General features: G+C 47.4%; 1 protein-coding gene across 5 annotated transcripts in view; it reads right to left on the bottom strand.

Moving 5' to 3' along the window:
- The window catches only part of PBX3 (PBX homeobox 3), a 167,477-nt gene that overhangs the window by 12,835 nt on the left and 128,142 nt on the right, over positions 1-26,500 (bottom strand). For all 5 annotated transcript variants that reach the window (XM_065572121.1, XM_005279423.5, XM_005279422.4 and 2 more), the window contains 3 exons: positions 20,580-20,821; positions 11,672-11,862; positions 7,445-7,580 (listed from right to left, as the gene is read on the bottom strand). In XM_065572121.1, coding sequence (XP_065428193.1) covers positions 7,445-7,580; positions 11,672-11,862; positions 20,580-20,821 — 569 coding nt within the window. The remainder of the gene's footprint in view (positions 1-7,444; positions 7,581-11,671; positions 11,863-20,579; positions 20,822-26,500) is intronic.

Genomic DNA, 26,500 nt, shown 5'->3' with positions numbered 1-26,500 from the left:
ACACCAAGCTCCGAAGCAGAGGATGCGCTTCTCAAATGGTGAGCTCTCGAGCACCTGGCTGAGGGCCAGCAGAGAAGTGGTACAAACAAAAAACAAATGTTCTCAGGCTGGGGTGTCCGGGTGGCTAGTGAAGCAGCAGGTTGGGAAACCTAGCACCTCCTGGCTCTCCAGACTTTGCAGTTTCCCAAACTGTTGCAAGTTGTCTCAAACATAAGCTACTTAGCAGCACATTTTTCATTAAAACAAACTCTCTCTTCACATAAAAAAAAACCAATGAACATCTTTCTCCTCCTGATCACGGAAGGCCAATTAATTAATTGGGCTTAATTGTATATTACATTTCAAACAATACTGTTGCACTTATTTATCATGTTAATTACAATGTTAAATAAAAAAGACAATAAATTATTACTTAAATCATCAAGATGCATAACTGCAGGGTTTGGTACGGCGTGGGCCTGCCTTGCTTTCCTGCACATGCTATTTCCACAGGACAGGTCAGCGTTTGTTCTGTGAAAGACGCAGCTGACAGTGAAGTGTCATTACTGAAATTAGTAAACTGAACATTTATGCACCACAAAGCACAAAATATTTTCCATTGTGTTTCCACGTGCTTATTGGCAGTGCACACTTCATGTACTGTGCCTAATTAAATGTAACGGATTATGAAATTTTGAAATTACATGTGGAGTATTTATGGTGCATGTTGCATGGTTAATAGTTTCATATTTCTACCTCTAGAAACACTTTTTTCATATTCACCTTTTTTATTTACATTTATTTGCATCCAATTTGAAGGCAGGGATAGGAGCCCATAAATCCCTGGCTCTTAATTATAATGTGTTTGCAAAAGATAAAATAAAATAAAAATCTTTTTAAACAGAATGCAAAAGCTGGCTTTCGATTCCTTTGTATTTACATTGATTCCGTTTTTATTTTAAATATACATTCTTGTCAAGCATATTTTTCTTTTGTTTGAAGCAGTAAAAATTTTTACTGCCATAATCCACTGACCTGCTTTCACCAACGACTATGCCCTTTCTACAGTGTGTCTGATAGACTGATTGGTGTTCATGACACCTGAAAGAGGCTCATCTGAAAAGTATAGAACATCAGCTTTGCAGCCAGCGTAGGTAAAGAACAGATGATCGTTTATCTCCCCCGAACATATGCTGATCAGATAGTTCTAAATTACAGCTGACGAGATTCTCTGCTAAGGACACTTTTTTCTAAATTACCTTTCCCACACTCTTGAACTATGAACACTAACACCTAATACAATTTCATTTTTGTATTTATGTATTTCTTGAAAAACTTGTTCTACATATTATTTTATACACTGATATCAAACCTGAAACCATTTATCTCCCATCTGCACCTAAATGTATCTGGGAGCCTAATCCACTGTTTTTGCAGCCAGGGCTGGCTCCAGGGTTTTTGCCGCCCCAAGTGGCAGAAGAAGAAGAAAAAAAAAAAAGCCGCGATCGTGATCAGCGGCAGCTCTACCGCGCCGCTTTCTTCTTCGGTGGCAATTCGGCGGCAGGTCCTTCCCTCCGAGAGGGACCGAGGGACCCGCCGCCGAAGAGCCCGACCTGCCGCCCCTTCCCCTTGGCCGCCCCGAGCACCTGCTTGCTGAGCTGGTGCCTGCAGCCGGCCCTGTTTGCAGCTCAGGGAAGCTCCACCAGCCGCATGATTTACAGCGAGCAGTGTAGTCTGGGAAGTTACTTGCTGAAAGGGGCAGCATCGAACTCTGAATTAAATGTTTAAGTGAGAAAATGTTCCTTCCTCTCCCGGACCCTGGAACCCGCCCACGGCATTCCCAAGAAAGAGTTACAGGGACTGGCAGTGGGCGAGGTTACAAGCAGTGGCTGAACCTGGCTGGGTAAAATCAAAGCGGATTTCTAACATGTATTCTTCATCCCCCCCCCCCCTTGCACTTCCTGGGCACAGGCAGTACTGGGAGTGGGAGCACTGGTCTCTTGGTACCCCTCTAATGACCAGACTCAGGGGTGCTCAGAAGGTTTGCAGCAAAAGCCCTGTGACATTTCCAGCTTGTCTGCAGACTCAAGAAGTCTGGATTAGCATCCAAACCAAACTTCTGACTCTCGTGAGATTCACTCTCCCATTACTTGAAAATAGCTCCTCTCTCAGCTGCTGGAAAAAACCAAGGGACTCTTCCTGCAATGTGGCATTTGCTTTTCATTTAAGGGGACACAGATTCCTGGTCAAGGGAAGACCTCTGGTCCCCACAGGCCTGTGATCTTTATGTTTATCTCAACCCAATCTCCAGTTATTTCAACTCCCCTCTTCCCATACAATGGTCAGGAGACCTCTCAGACCCATTCAGTCACTTCCTTTGATGCCATTACTTACCCCGTGGGTGTGCTACTCCTTCCAGTTTGCTACATGGATTGCCAAGTTTACCCTGGATTTCTGGATGCATCCTCTGGCTTTTGCTGCCTTCCACGAGAGCAGTGTCTCCCTCTCTACTTCAGGGTCCCTTTTCGTATCCCAGTGAAAATAAACCCAACCTGGGCAGACTTTCAACACTGATTAAACCTGCCGCCCCGTCTGTGGCCCTAAGCTGCACCCTGCTTATGCAATAATATCTGCCAACCAGGGCTGCCCAGGGGGGGGGCAAGTGGGGCAATTTGCCCCAGGACCCCACGAGAATATAGTATTCTATAGGATGGCAACTTTTTTTTTATGGAAGGGGCCCCCGAAATTGCTTTGCTCCAGGCCCCCTGAATCCTCTGGGTGGCCCTGCTGCCAACAGAAATATTCCCCCAAGTGGAGGGCTCACTCAGGTGAGGTCCAGCCAGATCTTGTGCTCCCAATCATAGTCATTTCCTCTGCCGATGCAGACCAGTATCTCATTGGCCATTGTTACTAAAGCCACACCCTGTGCAGACGGCTTCAGGGATGGTCTCTCACCCATTCTACAGTCCCTGTCTGTTCACTATCCCGAATGACAGGTCCCTGGAGTTGCGTTCTCTCTATTTGGGTTTATTCTCTGCAGGCCACTGGTTTTACATTTCCTCATTAAACTCCGTTTTCCACATCTGAGCTAAATCATCCCCTACAAAAAAATCGCACTCCCAGAAGCTGATTAACTCTTTATTGGGAGCATAACCGCTATCACTGAAACACAGAGACACTATTTCTATAGGTTTCAGTGGTAGTCGTGTTAGTCTGAATAAATGGACACAAACCTGACATCAGGAATCATAACATTCAAAAACCAGTAGGAGAACACTTCAATCTCTCTGTCACTCAATAACAGACCTAAAAGTGGCCATTCTTCAACAAAAAACCTTCAAAAACAGACTCGAATGTGAAGATGCAGAACTGGAATTAATTTGCAAACTGGATACCATCAGATTAGGCCTGAATAAAGACAGGGAGTGGTTGGATCATTACAAAACCTAAACTTAATTTCCCCAATACTAATTTCTCCCTACTGTTACTCACACCTTCTTGTCAACTGTCTGTAATGGGCCACTCTCTTACCACTTCAAAAGTTATTTTTCCTCCCTTGGTATTCTGTTGTTAATTGATTTAGACTGACCTCACGCTTGGTAAAGCAACCCCATCCTTTCTTGTATTTATACCTGCTCCTGTATTTTTCACTCCATGCATCTGATGAAGTGGGTTCTTGCCCACGACAGCTTATGCCTAAATAAATGTGTTAGTCTCTAAGGTGCCACAAGGTGCCTCGTTTTTTTTACTATTTCTACAGGTCTCCATTCCCACCCACCGTCCTGCCCTGCTGGGAGCCGCCATTGCAGGACCCCACATGGAAAGATCCTGTTGATTCTACAGAACCGGAAGCGTAGCTACAATAGTGACGTCTGTGCTTTTTAATGACACCTTCTGCCCCTCTGTTTTTGTTTCAGCGTAAGCCTTTGATCTCTTTGATCTCTTGCATCTGATATTCTAATCTGACCCACCCATAACTTCACAGAAGAGAGGCCCCATAGTACCCGATCTAGTGTATCACGAACATTCCTCCAGTTAGAAAAACTACCATTTACACAACATATTATGAACCATTTTAATGTACTTCTAATCCCAGTGTTAACCCTTTCCTTGCTGCTCTAGCTCCCAAACCAAAACCTGCTGTAGTCACTAGGGGACCTTCAATTGACTTCAGTGAGCTTTGGATCAGGCCCCGAGTGAATGATCTTTCATATGCAATCCTACCAAATGCCTCTGAAAATCTAAGGATACAACAGCCACCACATCTTCTTTTTTACCCGGGCATTAGATCTGCAAAGAGCTCAGGAACGTCACACACACACACACACACACACACACACACACACACACACACACACACACACACACACACACACACACACACACACACACACACACACACACACACACACACACCAATCCCAGTATTGCAAGTTTTCAAATGAAAAACTTCCACTGTTGGGAGCATTTTCCTCCCCATTTATGCTAAATTCAGCAGGCTCTAACTGCTGACCGGGGCCCCAATCCTGAAACTACTGAAGGCGAAGGCAAAGCTCCCTTGGACTTCTCAAAACTCAGGTCTATTAAAACAGCGTTACAGAAGACGCCAAATGGGCCAAGGCACAAGCTATGCTCAAATCCTGCCAGGCTTCCTAACGGGTTAGGGGAGCAACTGATGCCTGCTAGTATAAAACATCCAGTAGACAGACCTAGCTTCAGGTTCTAGGCTCCCATTGCCACCGCATTTGGGGGGCTACGTATCCGTTTTTATATTTTAGTTTGCACTGGATTCTGTTAAATCTTATCAAAAGCCCTTTTCCAATTAAAAACAAGAAAAAGCAAAGCAATCAAATCTATTAACACAGAACCTGTCAGTGAATGGCTTCCCAAGCTCCTCATTCCCTAGACCTAGCCCTTCATCCGCCACAGGGGTGTCCAGTCTTCTCAAACCACTTCCCTTGTTCTGGGCACATTAACTCCTCCTCCGCCATACGCAGTTCTCCAGCCTTGCATGGACACATCCCAGCTCTTTAACAAATCTGCCACGCTCTGCACCCCAATGTCTGTCACTATTTCTATTCTGCCAGCGGAGCTGAAGAAACCCTGATGGTCAGCAGAAATAGTCTCTGAAACTTGATAATCAATAGCCAGCGCTCTTCTGACTACCCATTTCGCTGGCTTCTGCTTATGTTAATAGATTTTTAAAACTGACTCTTACTCACAAAGTCTAATTAGTTTCTATCAATGGCACTAGCCTACGCTGCCTTCGGAGCCAGAAGGCCTGAGACTAGTAGCAAACTTTCAGACTCCAAACCAAGTGGAGTGCAAGCTCCATGTGCCCTGCGGCATTTAGTTTGTCCAGTGGAGGCAAGGCAACAGGCTCCAGTGGAGATCTGCAGAGCGATGCTAAGATCAGCCATTAGCCATTCAGTATTTTGATGCCAGGAAATAACCAAAGGGCAAATCCCAGTCCTGCGCTATGCCTGAGTGAATGGGTTTGGTGTTGGGGGGCGCACACAGAGGAAACACACCCCAGGCATGTCCTTACCATCACACAGCAGAACCTCGCTGGTTTAGAAGCATGCAGGGCTCTCGGCAGCAGTAGAGGGTCAGAGAACAGGGACGGGGAAATGAGAACCTGAAGAGTCTTTCTACAGACGCCGGCAGGGTAAAGTTTTCCTTAATTTAGAAAGTTTTCAGAGCAAAATGGGGACAAAGACAAAGGCTAGTAATGTGGTTTTCTGAGTCTTGGATTTCTTCTGGTGTATCCAATGTCAACTAAGAATTACTACACATTATAGAGTTGGGTGGTTTTTTTAGACTAGGTTCCTACTTAAATCTACCATAAAGCATCTGAAAATGCCACAGTTTCACTGGAGACCTGTAAACTAAATCTCAAATCGTGTCTTAATTATAAAGCTAAAGGTTGATCCAGAGGTTATGTCGCTAATAATGCCAATTCCGGAGCCTGCAATCATTAATACTTAACACATTAACCTCAGGCATTGCTCCTTTAAATTTATAATGACTTGAAATATTGATAAGCAAAGCTGATTGGAACTAGAGGGAGTTGGCATCTCAGCCTTCAGTAGTAAGAGACAGACTTGCTGTAAAATTTAGAAACTATTGTTTCCACTTACTTTCCTGAGAACCAAGTCCCAACTTTTCCCAAAATACAGGGGCCAGCCTTGCTGAGAGGATTCTGGCGCTCTACCAAATGTACATGCCATAAAAACAAAGTATTACTTTTCTTTTTAAAATGGCTGGTGCAGTAAAGAGTAAATGAAAGCTCTGTGTAAGTGTGTCCATGACTGGAAAGTCATTGCAGGAGAACAGTCTCGAGCGGTTAGATACAGTCTGGCTTGTCTAGGAAGCAGAATCCTGGCACAGCAGAGGTATTTGTTTCTGGGGCAGGAGACACTGTTTCTGGTCCCCTATTTTATTGCATGACGTTGCTGACAGACCAACTGACTGAACGGAGGGAATCACTTTGCCTAATACACTTTGCTGCAATGCAGCAATAATTGTCACTGTACTGTGATTGAAAAGTTGGATTCTGATTGGGCTAGAGAAGAGCCTTCTTAAAAGGCTTCAACAAATCAGAGAAAAGCTGATCCATAAAGATAATTATATATTTCTCAATAAACTGGCCTTTCACTGAATTAACATTAAGTTTTAAGGAATGGATAGCTGACAATGAGAGATGAACTATCTAAGGATCTGATCGGCATGCACAGATTGTATAGGATGTACTGCTGAATAGCTGGTTACATGTATTAATTGTATTTATTCATTTTATTGCACCCTAAAGTAAGCCAGGCTCTTCATAGGCCCAAAAGAAAGTCATGACCCCTGCCCCAAAGAGCTTACAATCACATTTCCCTTCTATCTGCCACCTTTTTACATGTATGTTTCAGGGACATTAACTTTTATGTTCACAAAAGAGGGTATTGGGCAAGGGCTACTGGATTGCCTGGAGAGCTTTCAAAGGACATTGGAATGCATCTTCCACTGTAGCTGAGACAAGAGAGAAAAGGCACAGACTGGCGTGTGGGTGGGCAGATACGCAGAGGAGCCAGGCACTGCATGGATAGAGAGCCTTTTCCCACTGAATTCCCTCATTTCCATAGCCGGGACTCAGCAAAGCAACAGTATCCATCTGGATAGACCTATACATTAGAGCCAGCAGACACTGATCAGAGCCAGGCATGCTCTGCACTCGCTACTTCCTGCACCTATGCAAATGTTACCCCTTACCCTCCACAGGTCTGTGAAACATGTTTGCTTTCAAAGGAAAGGAGCCGCACTCTACGGAAGGTGTGTCTGGTCAAAACCATGAGTGATCACTGGGGTAGACATGTCTACTTCGTGACCTATGCTCAAATCTTAAGAGGGCTCAGCCCTGCCAGGCAAGGGATGGCACTGGCAGGTGATGGCAATGCTGACGACATGAGCCTCGTCTTACCTGTGATACTGTGATGCTGCATTTCTTTGCCAGCTCCTCTTTGGCTTCTTCACTGGGGTAGGGATTACTGAGGTGGGAGTAAAAATACTCGTTCAAGATTTCTGTGGCTTGTTTACTGAAGTTACGCCTTTTCCGTCTGAAATGAGGAAAGAAATCCATTGCTGGTACAGATGTTAACAGAAGTCTACAGGAGGCTCTGTTCAGGATAAAACCTCCTTTACTTCCTAAATACATACCAGTCTGTATGCAACACACTTATCACTCAGCTGAGAACTGTATCTCACTGGCATGTTACAATACACACACGGGCCCTGCCCCTTTCCCCAGTCACATCAAGGGGAGTTTTGCCATTGACTTCCATGACATCATGATCTGACCCACCCCAAGTTCTTCTCGGCACCATGACGAAGAGTTTACAGTCACCGCCATGACATGTCGATTCTCAGACATTGCCTTCCTTGACCATTTGAACGACAGAGTTATTCAGCTTTTGCTCAGTATCCTGTCACTACGCTGTCTCTGGTTGCAGTACGTCACCCCTCGCTGGGCACGCCTCGTTCGGGGCACCCCAAGAGCCATGGCAATGGGTGCAGTGGGGGAAAAATCATACAACGAAAAGCAAACCATGGCTCGAGGCGGGCAGGTGGGCAGTGCAGAGCCTGCGGGGCAGCACCAGTCTCGCATGCAGGAACCAACCTGTTCTCCAGGAAGTTACAGATCTGGAACTGGAGGCTATTGGCCTGTAATTACCAGCTCTTTGCTGGAAACAGGAGCATGAATCTCTCACCATTTAACCTCAAGAATATTAGGGCCCCTCCATGGGCACGCAGTGAGGAGAAAGGTTCAAAGGGGGCCAGGAAGTGCGTGGCTGTTGCCTCTACCCCGCTGTGCACCATCCAGCAGAGCTCCCTGGCGGTGCGAAGGGACTAAGAGAACGGTGCTCTCCGGTGCTCCCTGGCCATGCGAAGGGACTAAGAGAACGGTGCTCTCTGGTGGTCCCTGGTCGTGCAAAGGGACTAAGAGAACAGTGCTCTCCGGCCGTGCGAAGGGACTAAGAGAACGGTGCTCTCCGGTGCACCCTGGCCGTGCGAAGGGACTAAGAGAACGGTGCTCTCCGGTGCTCGCTGGCCGTGCAAAGGGACTAAGAGAATGGTGCTCTCTGGTGGCCCCTGGCCGTGCGAAGGGACTAAGAGAACGGTGCTCTCCGGTGCTCCCTGGCCGTGCGAAGGGACTAAGAGAACGGTGCTCTCTGGTGGTCCCTGGCCGTGCAAAGGGACTAAGAGAACGGTGCTCTCCGGTGCTCGCTGGCCGTGCAAAGGGACTAAGAGAATGGTGCTCTCTGGTGGTCCCTGGCCATGCGAAGGGACTAAGAGAACGGTGCTCTCTGGTGGTCCCTGGCCGTGCAAAGGGACTAAGAGAACGGTGCTCTCCAGTGCTCCCTGGCCGTGCAAAGGGACTAAGAGAACGGTGCTCTCCGGCCGTGCGAAGGGACTAAGAGAACGGTGCTCTCCGGTGCACCCTGGCCGTGCAAAGGGACTAAGAGAATGGTGCTCTCCGGCCGTGCGAAGGGACTAAGAGAACGGTGCTCTCCGGTGCTCGCTGGCCGTGCAAAGGGACTAAGAGAATGGTGCTCTCTGGTGGCCCCTGGCCGTGCGAAGGGACTAAGAGAACGGTGCTCTCCGGTGCTCCCTGGCCGTGCGAAGGGACTAAGAGAACGGTGCTCTCTGGTGGTCCCTGGCCGTGCAAAGGGACTAAGAGAACGGTGCTCTCCGGTGCTCACTGGCCGTGCAAAGGGACTAAGAGAATGGTGCTCTCTGGTGGTCCCTGGCCATGCGAAGGGACTAAGAGAACGGTGCTCTCCGGCCATGCGAAGGGACTAAGAGAACGGTGCTCTCCAGTGCTCCCTGGCCGTGCAAAGGGACTAAGAGAACGGTGCTCTCTGGTGCTCCCTGGCCGTGCAAAGGGACTAAGAGAACGTTGCTCTCCGGTGGTCCCTGGGGTGGTCTGACTCCACGTTATCTTACAATGGGATATGTCTGAATGGCATCAGTGAGTCCTAGTGTGCAGCACAGGGCGCGATACTCAAGCAGAGCTCTCGTCTCCTTCCTCCAGTGCCTAGGCTTGAAAGACAGAGATTTGTCCTGAAGTGTGCTGCCCTGGCACATGCGCCAGCCTGTCCAATTACCCAGGAAATGTGAGCGAGGTGAGCTGAGAGCAGGACTAGGCAGGGGAGCAGTACATTGGACTGGCCTTTTCCCCCTCGATTAGAAGGCCCTGTGCTCCCTTCCCAGTGTGCGGGGAGGGGCTGTGGAACAGAGGAATCCAAACCCCACCATTTGCATGGCTCCAGTCTTCCCCTTCCACCCAGCGGAGTGGTTTTTCTCAGCACACTCTTTGGAAAGGACCCATTGAACATTTTCTTCAAAGTTCTCTTCCCCTCAGGGCTGCTTGCAATCTGAATGCCGGTGCCTCAGGCCAGCGTGCAGCAGAGCGTCAACGCCCCCGCTCTCAGTCCCATCTGCACGGCTCTGTTACTCCCTCCCGCAGGCCCCGGCGCAGGCAGACTCTCCCCAGAGCTGTCTTTATCTCATTACTGGGCTTCCGCTCATTTGGCCTTGTTTACCTTCCTTCCTTGTAAAGAAATCACTTTCAAATGTGCATCTCCAAGCTTTACCTGGCTGCAGACATTTCCCCAACTGTTTGTAATTACCCTAATTTGCCACACCTGCCAGTGACCTTCTCATTAGTGAAATTATTTCATTCTTGTTTAGCTCCTAACAGCTTTCAGGTGTAAGGTGCACAGTACTAGCTACAGGGAGGCATTGCTAGGATTCTGCTCAGTACTTTGGGCTCCGAGGGTTTTGCTCAGTTTCCTCTCCTATACCATACATCTCAGGGAACCTAATTGCTATAGGTTCCTGTAATCTGCATTAGTGCAGCTCTCCAGGAAGGAATGACACCTGTGGTCACTAATGCAGCCTGCTCTGTGGTTCAAAAGAAACCTAATTGTTTCCATAAACCGCTTGTAATTTCAGTCTGTCTGTTTCTGTTGTTGCACCATCGTGTGGAGAAAGCTGGCACTCGAGATCAGCAGGCATTGCATTGCTCAGCTCCTCTGTCCAGCCTCACCCTCTCTCAAGTACCCACTGTCGTCCTGCGCCTGGATGTTGTTCCCTGAAGTACTTGGTGATGTCTCCATGGAGAGACAGGCAGATGCACTGTCCTACCCCTTGCATATGCTGGGCAGCCATCAAGCACTCCCTGGATTTCCTCACCATTACTGCTATCAATTGAAATGTCTCGTTAGACTGACCTCACACTTGGTAAAGCAACCCCCATACTTTCATGTATTTATACCTGCTCCTGTATTTTTCACTGCATGCATCTGATGAAGTGGATTCTAGCCCACGAAAGCTTATGCCCAAATAAATTGGTTAGTCTCTCAGGTGCCACAAGGACTCCTCGTTGTTTTTCCTGATACAGACTAGCATGGCTACCACTCTGAAACCTGAGCAAAGAAAGAGTTCCCCAGGCCTGGGAAAGACCCAGAGAGCTTTAGAAGCACCCTGTCTGCTGGGAGCAGCACTGTACTCCGGAGACCCCACCAGACTGCTACACGCTGGTTCTGACTAGCTTCGCTGGTGCAAGTTCAGAGCCTGAGTCTGTCATCCTTTTGCGTGGTAAAGTCCAAAGGACACCCCAGTGGGAGCAAGGCCAGCAGAATCTGGCCCTTTGTAAACAACATCAACCAGGCACATCTAGTCAGCAAGGACACAGACCCTAACCTCAGCTCAGCCTTAGGCGGTGTGCAGAGGTTGTGAGATAATTAACTCCTCAGTTACCAGATTTCAATATTTTGCAAGCCACGTTTCTAAAACACCCACCCTGCGCCATGGCTACCTTACCCTGGAACTGTTCAAATATCTGCCAGGGTGCCCATCACAGCCCTTACCTGGGTCCTGTACAGCTTTGAGATGTGTTCTGGCAGATGAATTGAAGTGAAGTATTTAACCCTTATACTAAACATGTTAAAAAGACACAGCATTTCCATGCAAGCTTTCTGCAGGGAACCTCCCCTTCCCGAAGCAGCCATTGAGTGGATGAACAGCACTGTGAACTGCCTCCCAAGGGCAGAGGCATGGCCTGGGGTGAATCAACACACACCCTGGAGCATGTCAGTAAACACTGCCTGAATGAAAGCAGCAGCAAAACTGTCCTCTCACGTACCTGGCGTCAAGGAACCTTGATCTCAGAATCATTACTGCTTCACAAGTGCTTTGTTTGAGCTGCATCTGGATGGAGCTGAATTTTCGATGGATGATGCCCACCATCCTTTCGATCTCCTTGGGAGAAATGGGACGTGTCCGACTCTGTTCTCGGAGAAGGTTCATCACGTGTGTGGTGAATTCGTTACACGCCTGTGAAGGACAGAGCAGCTCAGAGATGGTTTTGTGCTGTCACACAGGAACATAACCACTGACCTCACTGCTGTGTGAAGCCACCGAGCATTTCCTGGGTCAGGTGCATGCCATACCCCAGCCGGCGTTGTGCATGGCGGGCTCTGCGGTGGCAATGAATGGTGAGGAGCCTGCTGTAGCTATCCTCAGCCACCTCACAATGGGGGGCAATGCACGCAGGAAAAGAGGCCAGGTAGCTACAGAGTGAGCCCTCCTAATTTGGGAGATCGGGATACCGTGCCACTCCCCTTTCCCCCCCGCCCTTGCTCTTAACCATCAGGGTTCCCCTCGGGCTCATCCGGCAGAGACCTCCAGGGTCCTTCTCTAGAGCCTGGCCCGTCTTTCCCTTGTCAGGGAGCTGATCAGCAATAATATAACGGATAGACACAGATTTGTGAATGAAAGGTTGAGTCTCTTTTCTTTTTACAGTGCCAGGGGGGTAAATAAGCTATGACTACGTTATGGCTCTTTTTACATTTAAAGAGAAATAACTCTCCAGGACAGTGTCTGTGTATTTTTCTAGGAGGGGCAGAAGGGCACCGAAGTAGAAGGGTTTGCTCAGGTTATAGCATATAAATAGCAACAGGCATGAGCTGTTACAGAGCAGAGTTAATAACCTAAATGTGGGTGAGGATCCCCCCCCCCGTATCTTTGAAGCCCGCCTGATACCACGACTTCCCTTCTAGGAACGCACCTCACCACTCTCACACAGCAAGTCACTGTTTAACCAGCTGTGGCAGATTCTGATATTTAAATCTCTTTGATTTGACCTAGAGCAAACCCTTTAAAAGACATAATTTCACAGAGGCCATATGCCATACAGCTGCCGGGCTCTCTGGGCCCTGGCCTCACAGTATGGCCTGAAACACTGACGAGAGAAGGTGCTGGAAGCTTTGGATTCGCATTCCCTTCCGCCTCCACAGATTACGTAGGGAGGAGGACAGTGCAATCTCAACTTCTCAGACTGCCTCATCCAGAGACTTCTCCTGAGCCGATGATGCTCTGAACAAGCCGTCGGTGTGCTGGCATTCTGGCTGCTCCGTAAGCAGAGGCTGGGTGCTGTCACAAAGTATGCTGATTTATCTGTCTGTCCTCTCGTTCAAAAACAAAACCCAGCTCTGTTCTCTGCTTGAGGGAACTAAGTTACAACTACAGAACTGATCTCTTCCTAGGGAACCAGAGTGGAACTCCAGCACATTCCATGTACAAACCTGTCATTGTCCTAACCTGGCCGTAGAAAGCCAGGGACCCAGCACTGTGCCAGTTGAGAGCTGCATTTTTTAGGCATGCAAAAAATAAAGGGCTGTCTGGTCCTGTGAAAGGAGGATGTCTCAGCGGCTTTAGGTGCCGTTGCAGGTGTGCATTTTGATTATACAAGCAAGGCAGATGTAGAAAAGCACAGTTAAGCTAGAATCACTGCCAAATATGGCCAAAGGATTTCACTCTCATGTACCCCACATACCGGGCTATGACAATGACACTCAGCAGTCACTAAATCAGGCAGAGGAAACTGCAAAAGTCTTGATCGGGATAACCATGTAACTCTCACTGTGGTGTTAGCGTCACTTGTATTCGAAAGCTGGGGTTAAGAATCACCTTATGGTTTGTTTTGCATCTAGATTTTCAATGACTAATCTGAATTTCAGGAGCCCACGCGAGGGAAAGAGTTAAAAGTGAAAAGTTTATGCATCTAAAAACTCATAATTTCCTATAACATTTGCTGAATGTCTCACAACTTATTAAGTGAAGCCATCTATGAATGCAAATGCTGATTAGCAATTTGGCAATAGCCCAACATTTGCAGAATTCACATAGCTTTTCTTTAAACCAGTAGTTCATACATGATTAATTAGAACATCTCATTTATGTAGTGTGCACTTTAGCTCATTACTCTAAGTAAAATTCGTTAAGTATTTACATTTAGATAATTAAAATCTGGGTACACCCTTAAGAAAGATGCATACACTTCAGGCAAAGTGATTTTTTTCTTTACACTACTGAAAGTAAATTACAGGCTAATTTACGTCCTCGCTGCACGGCTTTGGAGGTAGCAGTGTGACAAGGCTCAGCTCCTCGCCTCCAAGGGGCGCAGGACTCGCTTGGTGCACAGCGCTGTGACGGCTCTTGGGCCTGGCTGAGTCTCCCTGACAATGGCTCGGCAGCACCGTCACATTCCCCTCAGTCCCCGTTCGGGCTCCACGGGCACCGCAGGAGCGAGGGAGGGGAGGCAATTAGCAGGGAGCTGCATTTCCATTCCCAGGCTCTAGTGAGGCTTCCTCAGTTTGGGGGGTTTATATTTGAGCAAATCTGAGCTTTGTTTTTCATTTGCACATTTTCTCTTCCCTGGGGTTTATTTTTATGGCCCGAAACAATGAAATAGCAGGGTCCCCAGTGGTTTGCCAGCTCCCCTCCTCTGGCCAACGGGGGCCAGACCTGTACATCGGCTGGGAGTGGCAGTGCATCCTCCTGTTGCCAGGGAGAAGGAGACTGGGAACTGCTCCTCTCCTCTCTCTGGGTCAGTGGCAGTTGTTCCGTTGTGAACTGGGCCGGAGACATCCCAGGGGAATGAAACATTTCCACTCATCAGGGCTGCAGGGAAGATGGACAAGGACGTGTCTCCTCCTGCTGCGCAGACCAGGCTGCGAGCCTCCTCTCCCCATTGGGGCAGGGCAGGGAGACAGTAGCAGCGGATTCCCTGCCTGCCTGCAGGGCTGCCAGGCGTGCCTGGTCTGATTCTAGTGGAGGAGCTAATCCTGGAAACCCTGTTTAACCACATACACATAGTGTCACTTGTGGCCAAGCCTGGCAAGCCAGGACTCCGCCCACAACCAGGCGGCACGATCGAATCGGAGACACGTTGCTATTGCCAGCCTGAAACAAACCGCAGATCCCGGTTCTCACTGTTCTGGGTCTTGCTCCTCCAGCTCTGGCATGAGTCCCCACTATGGGCGGACATGGCACATGGTCACTGCCTGGGAGCACAGACACGTGCCTGGCCCTGCTTGCGTCTATTGGTTTTGATAATGAAAATTAAGGATTCTTGGAAACTGGACCGGAAATTTAGTTCTGCGCCAAGCGACATGGGCTCATATTTTGTAAACTCGGGCACTTGCACATGTCTGACCCAGGGGTGGTGTTCACTGCGTGCCAGCATCACCCCGGGCAGAACTGATCATGCAGAGCCACTAAGTCCCGATCCTAAAAGTCCCACCACACAACCCACTGCCGGATTGGGCCCTTAGAAAACACTTAGTGTAAAAAGAAGAACAGGAGGACTTGTGGCACCTTAGAGACTAACAAATTTATTAGAGCATAAGCTTTCGTGGACTACAGCCCACTTCTTCGGATGCATATAGAAGAAGTGGGCTGTAGTCCACGAAAGCTTATGCTCTAATAAATTTGTTAGTCTCTAAGGTGCCACAAGTCCTCCTGTTCTTCTTTTTGCGGATACAGACTAACACGGCTGCTACTCTGAAACTTAGTGTAAAGATTCCCTGGGATCCAGCTCTGACATCCCGGGCCTCTGGATTTGAGCCCTTACTGCCATATGTAGCATCTCCAGCAATGAGCTGACTCAGCCTTTACTGGCGCTCCTCAGGGGAATGAGCATCCACTTCTTGGTAAGAGTCTGGAAGGGTCAGTTCTACGTCTGAATGTCACCGGTTGGTTCCCCAGCAGGAGTAATAGTACAGATGTTTCAGAAAAAACATTTTTACCCATCTGACTGTTATTCAAGAAGCTTTCGTTCATCGGGTAAATAACACACGTTGGTAAGTAATGTATGTGCCGAAATGCAGCATCTCTTTTCCTGAGACAACAGGGGGGCTCTGGTTTCCCTGAAAAATACTTGGCACTGAGAAAATGTCACGGGCACAACACTTGCCACCTAATTGCATCGTTATTCACAGGATTTGGGGTGTTTTTTCCAAAGCCCTGTATGAATGGAAACGGTTGCAGTGAAAATATTTTCAGGCATTTTTTCCCCATGAAAATATTTCTGCCCCAAAATGGTGTTAAACTGCCCTCCAGAAGGGTCAGATAATTCACTCTCTTCACCAGATCTGGACATCTCAGAATGAGGCTGCTAAGGGGCGGCTGTGAGATCGGTGTGTTTGAACCAGGAAGACTGAACACACACAAACATTCTGTTTAAAAGCTACAGTGAACTTCCTGCTTTCAGGAGACCAGAACCGTCCCGTGCTTGGGAAAGGCTCACTGCTTTGGAGCTACAGAAAGGGCCTGATTCCAATTTCTCTCTCGCTAGTGTGCACCATTTAACGGCTGGGGAGTTACTCCTGAATCCTAGGGGTGGGCATCAGAGCAGACGAATGTGCCACCTGGTCTTGTTCTCTCACGTTTAGTACAACATCCAAGCTACTTGAGTCATTTCTTGCTACTATTTTTCAGGCCTCTTGGTGCCCTGCACATTACTAATAAGGTCAGGCTGTAGGGTCGGCCTCGTTAACCTGCTCAGAAACCCCACAGAAGCAGAGAATGCCTCAGCATGCTTTAATGCTTAATCAAGAGTCCTCGGAGTGCGCAAAGACAAGAGAGAGACTGGCTTAGTTCAGCGGCTGGACAGCCATGCCCCAAACAATATTCTGCACTAGGCTGCACTGCACCCGGGCAAGTTCTCAGCATGCTCGGTGGCACTTGTCTGGAGTCCAGGCTTCACCCTGATTTGGGGTGAATTCAGAAGACATCTGTGAACTCGGAAAGCAGGTTCCCAGCTGCTTGGGGAGGCTTGGGACCCTTACAATACTTTTGCCTACAGCAAAAATGTATTTCAGTGTAATTATAGAAGATAGCTTTCAATATGTCATCTCTATTATAGTGGCTGTAAATTATGGAGAGAACTGCCTGCATTCAACCATTTCTCCTGCCACAAGGCAGGGGGGGGCTGCTCCTGGCATGACACACTTTCCTTTTTTTTTTTTTTTTTAAAGTGCAGTCCCCTCACTGGCAACAAATGTCAGAATCAAACTCTGTCTGGGAAATGTCTGCACAACCGGCACGTTGGTCTCTGCTCCTGGGTGCAAAGAGCCCCCGGAAGTAGGGTGACCAGATGTCCCGATTTTATAGGGACAGTCCTGATATTTGGGGCTTTTTCTTATATAGGCGCCTATTACCCCCAACCCCTGTCCCGATTTTTCACACTTGCTGTCTGGTCACCCTACCCGGAAGGGTCGCAGGCAGCGAGAAATGGCGACATGGACGGAGCCCTTTTTGGAGCAGCCGCTCTCATGGAGAAGGCCTGCCCAATCCTTGTGCCTGAACCATGCAGCGGGAGCTATGTGGGTCCGCTTCCTCTTTATCTGTAGGACAGTAACAACCTTTCCGAAACTTGCAGCCAGGGAGGACAGGGAAGCAGTCCTGGGTGCCTCTCGGCTTTGGAGACCGGTCCCGTTCTCAAGGCGAACAGGTTGCTGCCAGGCTTGGGAAACTATCATATTTCTGGAGAGCAGACATTGCTGGCGTCAGGCTCAATGGGGGAAAAGATGCATGTTTCAGATCAGCTCTGCCTCTCTCCTAGCAGCACCTGTGCAGCCTGCTCTGATTCCTGGGGTTTGGACAGATGGCTGTGGCATTTCGGCTGAAACCTTTGTAAATGGAGCTAGTCGCCTTTCCTGGCCCCAATCGTTACACTTATTACAGCCAAAGAACACTTGCCAGGAACTAGCGATTAGCACAATCATGGGATTAATTTCAACCCCAAATCCAGCTCCAGCCTCTCCCCCTGGGATTTTATAAGGGGCTTTAATTCACTGCTGGGGCGGCTGTTTGTTAATTTGATGAGCATCGCTACCTACGCAGAATAAAGAGATGTATTCGTCAGAGCGTCGCTGCCCAGGAGAGTGTAGGGAAGGGTTTGGGGACTTGCACATATTGTTTTTTTACGGAGAAAAAGGACCTTTGAGCAAAGTCACTGTCAGTCACTCCCTGAGTCTTCCGGCACTGTAATGACATAGTGAAGGATTGCTGGCCGCAGATAGGACTAATGGCTAGTGTGTGAATAGCCCTGGCCTTGAGCCATAGCAACAAAGGTTCTGTCCACATTGCCAGCAGAACGTGGCCTGGACTGCACCGGCTGGGGAAAGCATCCAGCCCGTGTCCCCAAACACCTCCTCAGCTGTCCACACGACACAACTCCCGCCCCACCACGCAGCTTCCTGTCTGCTTCCTGCTGCTGCTCCGAGACCTCCGGGAGCCTCTGAGAGGGGGCCTGGCTGCAGGTTAGATTCCAGGGCTTGTGAGATTTGAATGATCTCAACTCAGCTGCAATCGGTGTCAAGCCAAGAGGCTTCCAGAGCTACTGGGCCTTTCAGCGACTGTTTGGTTGTAAGAGATGGGGCCTCGTGGAGAGACCCGGGGAAGAGAGAGGGGCCGATGGGCAGGCTGGGGGACTATTAGAAGGCTCGGAAAGAGGGACTCTGGCTGCCCTGCAGATGTATTGATTGGCGGCGGGGAGGCTCCAGGAATCTGTTAGAGACAAAGAAATCCAGAATGTTGAATAGGCGTGTGTGCGGCTCTGGAGCAAGAACCTGCCAGGAGCAAGGACTGTCCCGCCGGCTCGTCTGGCCAGGTTGCTTAGGGCAGTGGGCAGTGCGCACACAAAGCAGCAGGACCAGCTGTGCTGTCTGCCTGTTGCCTGCTGCTCCTACCTGAAGATCCCACCAGTGTCCAACATGGCAGATCACGGCATTTCAGCCGGTTGGCGTGCAAGTCAGCCACAGATTCTGCCAGAGCGTGGCCCTTACTGTCAATACCTTTCAGGGAGACTCCATTAACCTCTTCCGTGTTTTCTTTTTTGTTAATTACCTTCATAAAACAGGAAATTAAACTAGCCCAAGAGCCTCTGTGGGGTTAAAATGCAAGGTCTGAGCATCCTAAAGCCAAGGACCCTGGCTGGGAGACAAGCAAGTCCCCTCCCATGGCTAAGCCCCAGCAGAGCAGACTGGGGGAACTTGCCAAGCCACAGCAGAGCAGCTAAGAACATAAGAACGGCCGCACTGGGTCAGACCAAAGGTCCATCTAGCCCAGTATCCTGTCTACCGACAGTGGCCAATGCCAGGTGCCCCAGAGGGAATGAACAGAGCAGGGAATCATCCAGTGATCCATCCCGTCGCCCATTCCCAGCTTCTGGCAAAAGAACGGCGCCTGAGCAGCGCTGTGATTTCCTTTGCTGTCGTGCTTTCAAGTGGGATTTTTACCACTGCCTTATGGTCTGGGTTGTGGTTTCATTTTGTTCAGAGGGACGCTTCACAGTAATGTGCTGGGGTGAGCCCAGAACTTGCCCACCTTCAGCTCAGGAAACCACCAGCTGATTAGGTTCATTGAGCTCATTAGGTTCAGGGTTTATAAGCTTTACTAGGACCTCTCTGGAGGGAGAAATGAAGCCATTATGGCTGAGGCTGGCAACAGCCAGGGGTCTGTTTTCTTCCCTTTTCTTCTCCTGCCCGCCCCCCTTCCAGCTCCTTAGATTCAATGTTGTCCAGTAAAGAAACACAAAGGAGAATCCCTCTCCCTGGTGGCTCTGCAGGCTGTTCTCAGTGCACAGTCCCTGCCACGCTGGATGCATGGGGGCAGGGAAGCCACACTGCTCTACACAAGAGCAGAATGCAGGTTTTTAAAGGTTCCCCCACAAGAGCAGCATGTTACCAGGTCCCAGAGAAGAACCCACAGCCCTGAGGATCTGCAGAGGATTATTTATATCATGTAAAAATACTGAGAGCAAATGTCAACCTTAAAAGGTTTCACCATCAACTTAATTTGCATATTTCTTATTATTATGAATAATAAATTATCATCTTAAATTTATATAGTGTATTTCATCCTGAATAATTCTGAAGTGCTTTATATCATCTACATGGCTATAGTTTATAGAGAGAAAGATACAGATTACCATACCCAATTGAAACTTCAGGCAGAATTTAGGGAGGCAGCATATATTTGCCCAGGACACTCAAGCTAATGCTCTAAATCTTGCAAACAATGCCATGAGATCCTCAAAACCACAAGTGGTCAGGACCTCAGAAAGACACCACCTCCGGCAGCAGGGGCCACCTAGCACCATGCTAGAGTCTTGGATTCACTGCCAACTCCGAGGAAGATTGATACCTATTAACGCACCAACTCCATTTCCTGTTTCTCAACCATCACTCAGGCAAGTACGAGCCTAGGCCTGACCTTACTTAGCGTGTGAGATCTGATAACCTCTCCAAGTGCTATGGCTCCCAGCCATCATGTGCATTTTGGCTCCCTGAAGCACTGATTTTACTAGGGTTCATTACAGGCTTACGAAGTGGCACTATTTAACGTTCCCCCTTTTCCTAAGGGTACATCTAAACAGCTGCAGCTGACCCAGGCCAGCTGCGGGTTTGTTAGCCCTGTGTAGACACACCCTCAGAGTCCCCTAACCGAGCAGTTTCTAGGATGTTTTCAGTGTGCACACAGTCAGAACAGTGGGGAAGAACAGATAAGAACGAGGCATGCCAGCCAGCCTGGTCATTGCCACTGAGCGCCGCCCACAACATCAGCCCTTTCATTCGACTGCCCAGCTCTTTAACCAGAGAGAGAGAGGGAATTTCTAAGCCCTATAGAGAAACAGGAACTGGTTAGCAGAGGTGCAGAGACAAGTGGCAGCAGGTACACATAGGGCTGTGAGAGCGATGTCTGACCTGTTCATATTTCTCCAACTCTGTGTGATAGATTTGTCTGATCTGGGTCAATTTGGCTCTGTAATCTGAGTGTTCGATAGAGTTATCTGAGGACCCTCCAGAGGCTGCTGCGGCTGCGGCTGCTGCTGCCGATCCCCCACCTTTCTCAGGACCTGAAACCCCTTCGGCCAGAAGCATATTGTCCAGTCTCATTAGCTGGGGGTCGGGAGGGTCTTCTTCCTGGGCTCCTCGGATGCTCAAACCTTGGGTAAAAAAGAGAGAGACAGACAGAGAAACCACCGTGAGTATTTCCCATGCCCTGGCACGCTCCTGCCTGCAGCCAGCCCCACTCCCGGGGGCGGGCTGGACCAGTCATTGTAATATTTTACAAAACCATTCTCTGCTGGGAGAGACACTGACCCCTAGGCATGAGGGTGGAGAACGGCTCTGTCCCCATCACCATGATGGCCTAAGAGGTCCAAGCCTCCCCCAGCCCTAAGGAAAAGTCGTATAGAATTTAGCAGAAATAAAACCAATAGGGCTGTATAGAAATTACTCTGAAAACCCACTGAATTTAACAGAGGATGAGAGACTTGTCACAGAACTTTTCAAATACTCTATAGATTTTTTTAATTCTTTACTGTAAATATGACAGGAATATACTCATACGTGATGTTTTCCTTTATTTTTCAATAACATACCTAAATCTAAGCACTACTTATTTAGTAACATCACACGGATAGAAGAACATATGGTAGGAGTAAGTTTGTGTTATTTATTTGTCTGAGGTTCGTGGTGTTCTTGCTGAGACTTGCTGGGCAGAAATCTATCCCTGCTACAGGATCCGAAGGGTTAACTGGAGTGTCTGCGGAAGGGGTGGCATTCTTGACTGAACTCCAGGGGACTTCCCCTAAGAGTAAATCGGTGCTATAACTCCCAGTGGTGTCAACCAAATATACCTGTGAGGGAGCCACCCTCCAAAGGGCACCCAACCCCCTCGTGGAAGGTTTAGGCGTTACAAGGGCAGCAGCGGGGATAGAAGTGAGGGCAAGATAACAGAAGTGCCTCTTCACGAAAAGCTGAGGGTGATGAGACCCCAGAATGCCCTCCTGCACACAGCCCTGCCATGCAGAACACTGCACCACTCGGGAGCTCACATGCAGATTTAAACGTGAAATATAAACAAGAACGAATGATGCCTTCTCTTACCACCCAGGCATTTAACTGCAGTCAGGATGCTGGGATGCTAAACATGGGTTTGAAATTGCCGGCACTATTACAATATGTTGGTGGGAACAACACTTTAAACGTAATTTCTGTTTTAAAATTAGACCATCCAAAGTGATGCCCAGTCAGCAATCTCATCTGAGTGCTACAGATCAAGACTGACAATTTGTAGGTTTAATCAGGGCATGCTGGCACTCTGCCAAGATGTTATCAACAATGCTGAAAACAAAGTTTAAAAATAATTACACTAGTATAAAACTCACTAGAGCCATTGCTTCTCGAATCAGCACTTCTATTAAAGATGTAACACAACCAGCGATCTCCCAGCCCAATTAACCTCTTTAAATCTGTTTAAAACCAGGTATTCACACACTAGTTAGACAAGATCCCAGTGGGTAGGAAGTTGGCACCTCGCATGTTTGCATTCTGATTCTGCCGTCTGTGTCTGCGCCTGTTCTTAGTTACACACAGTGGTGCACACTCTGTGTAGAGTGCCGCGTACATGACAATAACATCCAGAAGCTGCCAAGTGTTCCGTTGAGTACCAGCAATGCTATTTTCTAGGCTAGCCTCAGTGCAGCCCACACTCTTTTAGAAACAGATTTGATTCCTTGATGTCCTGAACTCTACACATTGCATGACACGACCCCTCATTGGCCAACCTTCCAGGCACAAGAAGGCACAGCTTTAATTTCACTCTAAGACACACATTTTAAACCTGTCACCTTCATTTAAAAATATAATTCCATATAATTTAATTGGGATAATAAAAATGTCTCATTGTCATTTTAAATTATTTCTGTTGCCTGTTCGGAGGTTGAACAAGGTTTGAAAATATAATGTATTATCATCATCCGCTGATTGACTGAGCCCAAAAGTTAGCACCAAGAACCGTGTGGGTCAAAGAACACTGAAACAGCAGTCCAGACAGCTTTGCCTCTTTATTCTGGCATTTACCCGTTCACGGACATCAAAGTTACCAGCTCAGCCTCGCTCAAGCCAATACACCTGCTTAGCTCATGAAAGTTTCTTAGAATTAAGATTTGGCAGGGTTTGTTACGTGTGTGTGTGTCAGCAAAAGAAAGTGCAACAGGTCAAAGAGACTAGAGGAAAGAAGAACAGAGAGAAACTCATTTTCCTTGGATATTCTCTTTCTGATTTGTACAAAGAATTTTTTCCCTACTGAGGTGATTGTCCTTTTTGTTGTCTTTTTTCCTCTCTCCCTTCCAGCCTGGCTTTTAATGTTTTTGAACAGCGTTCTGGTTTTCTAACACTCTCCCGTTTACATTTTCAATCGTTTCCTTCTAAATAACCATTCCTATTGTTATTTCTTTGTTCTTTGTCTCCTGTCAGTTTCTTTTCCTGTACTTTCCCCCAGCGGCTGTTGAGTCTTATGGCCTACAATGGTCTTTATTCACCATCAGAGATTTCAATAGTGGTTTCACTCCTCTCCCCTGACAGTTAAACACGCGGGACCAAATTCTCCGCTCAGGTAAATGGGCCCCACTCATCTGGCTTCCTGGTCCTTGTACTTTGGAGTATGGGCCAAAGAGTAAAAATTTCTGCAGAAAATGACTGTGTGTTTCTAGACTGAGACTAACACAATTACTGAGCTTCCTGGTAACAACATGCCTAAGAGGAGACAATGCTCCCTCGTGTTAAATAAATACAAAAGGAGACCAGCTGGAAGGACGGTTAAAGGAGTCAATGGAAGAAAGAGCCCCCCTCCCCCTCGCCCTTCCCCTCCTCAACACAAGAGGAAGGAATGTAGCAGCAGACACTGAATGCCAGAGTCTGCAGCTCACAGTCCTAATATACGGTTATAACGCAGGTAACGCCGGGAGTGGCAAATTGTTTTCTTCCTAGTGGGAAGTAATCTGCGTAATTCCAAAGCAGAGATACATACAGCCCAGAGAGTGGATGTCTGACAACACACAAAGAAATGGGAAAGAAAGGGACGTAACATACCACGCTCTAGCATTCATTTTGCTACTGAGTGAGTTTCATCGTTCATGTGAATGGCAAAGCCATGAGTTAATTAACTAACTCCTACAAGAGTTAACCTTGTGTGTGCGGATAAATGTGTTAATCCTCCCTAGTTACTTTATGAATTATATGCATCAAATCAGCACAGAATAAATAGGAGATTGTTTTCCTTTAAGGGGAAAAAGCAGGGAACCCTTTGTATTCTGTGTAACCACACTGTTTAGGAACACTGGAGTTACAAACCATCCATTCGGTTCCCCTATCACATATGTAAGTGAATCTGATAAGAAAGATCCAGAACACTTCCTGGATTCTTTAGTAAGGAGAAAACACTTTTCTTTATCCACAGGGCATCCGTTTGTTCTCACCTAGCACCTGCCTTTATAAATTACTTTCCATTTGAATACAGTGATAATATATGTATTTTCTGACATATAAGCTCAGACTCTGGGGCTATTGTTTCCCTTTTTTATTCCTCAGTATATCAAACTATGAGTTTATTACTGTTTAGCTCACTGACCTTTCAATGCATGGTGGAATTAAGGTACAGAGCAGACTAGAAAGAACACAATAATACATCACTTCCAAAACAACTACAGATGTACTAATGGCACAGGAAGTGTGAGGTCTTAGCCAGACAGTAATAACCTAGCCGTGCACTGACCAAAAGGCAAATACTTTCACCTTAATATGGCAGCTAGAATGCGCGTTTTTAAAGCACTTTGCAGGTTCTCTTTATATAAAATCACAGAACTGTTGGGCTGGAAGGGACCTCAAGAACTCAAGTCCCCAAGAAAACCTAGACCATCCCCAACAGGTGTTTGTCCAGCCTGGTCTTAAAAACCTCCAGTGACAGGGATTCCACAACCTCCCTTGGACGCCTGTTCCAGAGCTGAGCTCCCCCTAGAGTTAGAGAGTTTTTCCTAATATCGAACCTAACGTTCCCTTTCTCCTTGTCCGACCCTCAGTGGACATGAAGAATACCATCCTCTCTAAAACAGCTCTTAACATGTTTGAAGACTGTTATCAGCACCTCCCCCCAGTCTTCTTTCTCAAAACTAAACATGCCCAGTGTTTTTAACTTTTCGTCATAGGTCAGATTGTCTATACTCTCTAGCATTTTTGTTGCTCTCCTCTGGACTCTCTCCAGTTTGTCCACATCTTTCCTAACATGTGGTGCCCAGAAGTGCACACTCCAGCGGAGGCCTCACCAGGTCCAAGCAGAGTGGGACAATTACCTCCCGCGTCTAACACTCCTGTTACCTAATGTGCGCAGTAATATCTTCTTATGCACATATGGGTCCGTATAAAGTTTAAAAATCTAGTATCCTTGGTGACATTAGAGCATTATAAGGTTAACAAAAAGCATGTTTGCTACTGATTTTAATCTGCTTATAACCACAACATTCATTTCAGTATCTCCACCATTTTTAGACAAATCACATAAACAGACACTAAAACGTTGTTTAACAATGAACTTGGCTTTGTTATAAGACCACAGTTTTAGCATATCTTTCAGCAAATCCTAATTAGCTGTCTTTCTACATGCTGTGCACCTGCCCCCACAGATAATAGACGAGAGCATCTGCATAGACTGCTGCATTCAGAGGCCAATAAATAAATTGCAGGTCAAAATTATTACAAAGCTTTCTTCGAATAAACCCATCTTCTTCACAATAGAAAGCTGCAGATATGAAAAGTACCTAAAGCCCACTCAAATGGTATGATTACAGGGGCCGTTTGAGTTTAATAATCTGACTCTAATTCAGGCATTTTCAACAGCTCATTAAGGGTTCATTAATATATGGGCAAGCTTTTGAATTATAAATAAGCAGATTAGAAACCTGCAGTGTCTGAACTGTACAGTACTATCCCGACTAACTGAATAATATTGCCAACACAATGAAGGCTTGACCCTTGGGGCTGGCCTCCACCTCATGATTCCTCCATCTTCTTTATTTATTCATTCCCTCGTTCCATTTGGGAAGAAGGGTCTCTCCTGAAGTTCTTGGTGCTTAGATGGATATTTCGCAACACACAATCCAAATGTAACAAGCAGTCGCCCACACACTGCGACTCAGCTCTCCTTCTGTCCTCCTCAGCTCTCAGCCGGCCTGAGCCAAAGCACAATGAAATCAATGGAAAGCCTCCCACTGACTTCCATAGGCCCATATAGTGTTTTTCATCCCAATCTCCAGTGCTTTACAAAGGGAAGTTGTGGTTACACTCATTTTACACAGAGAAAGGGGAGATGACAACCATCCAGCAGAGCCCGCCATAGAACACAGGTCTCCTACGCCTCGCTCCTGCATCTAGCACCTACACACCTCAGCCTCAATGCTGGGAAGCCCATAACCACATGCTTAATTCTAAGCATGTGCTGAAGTCCCATTGGAGCAGGACAGAAAAGGAGGTTGTATGTAACTGGCATCGCTCTGGAGCTAACATCTCTGTGACATGACTGTCTTGCACGGATGTGCCAGGATCTCCTTTAATGCAGTGTTAAGCTTCCCTTTTTCCTTAATATTAGAGCTGATTGAAAATTTACCATCAAAGCTGTTTTTTCATGAAAAAAATCGTTTAGTTGAAACCCCAACTTTCCATCAAAAGTGTCTGGTTTCCACCAAAAAAAATAATTTTTCATCAAAAACCTGAACAACCAAAAAAGAAAATGTTCAATCTGGTTATGCTGCCGCAGTGCGTCGTGGGAGATGGAGTCTGACTAGGGA

This window comes from Chrysemys picta, chromosome 18 (assembly GCF_011386835.1).
Source record: "Chrysemys picta bellii isolate R12L10 chromosome 18, ASM1138683v2, whole genome shotgun sequence".
Classification (NCBI taxonomy): Eukaryota; Metazoa; Chordata; order Testudines; family Emydidae; genus Chrysemys; species Chrysemys picta.
Note: the sequence above shows the minus strand (reverse complement) of the source record. Positions and strands in the feature narration are given on the sequence as shown.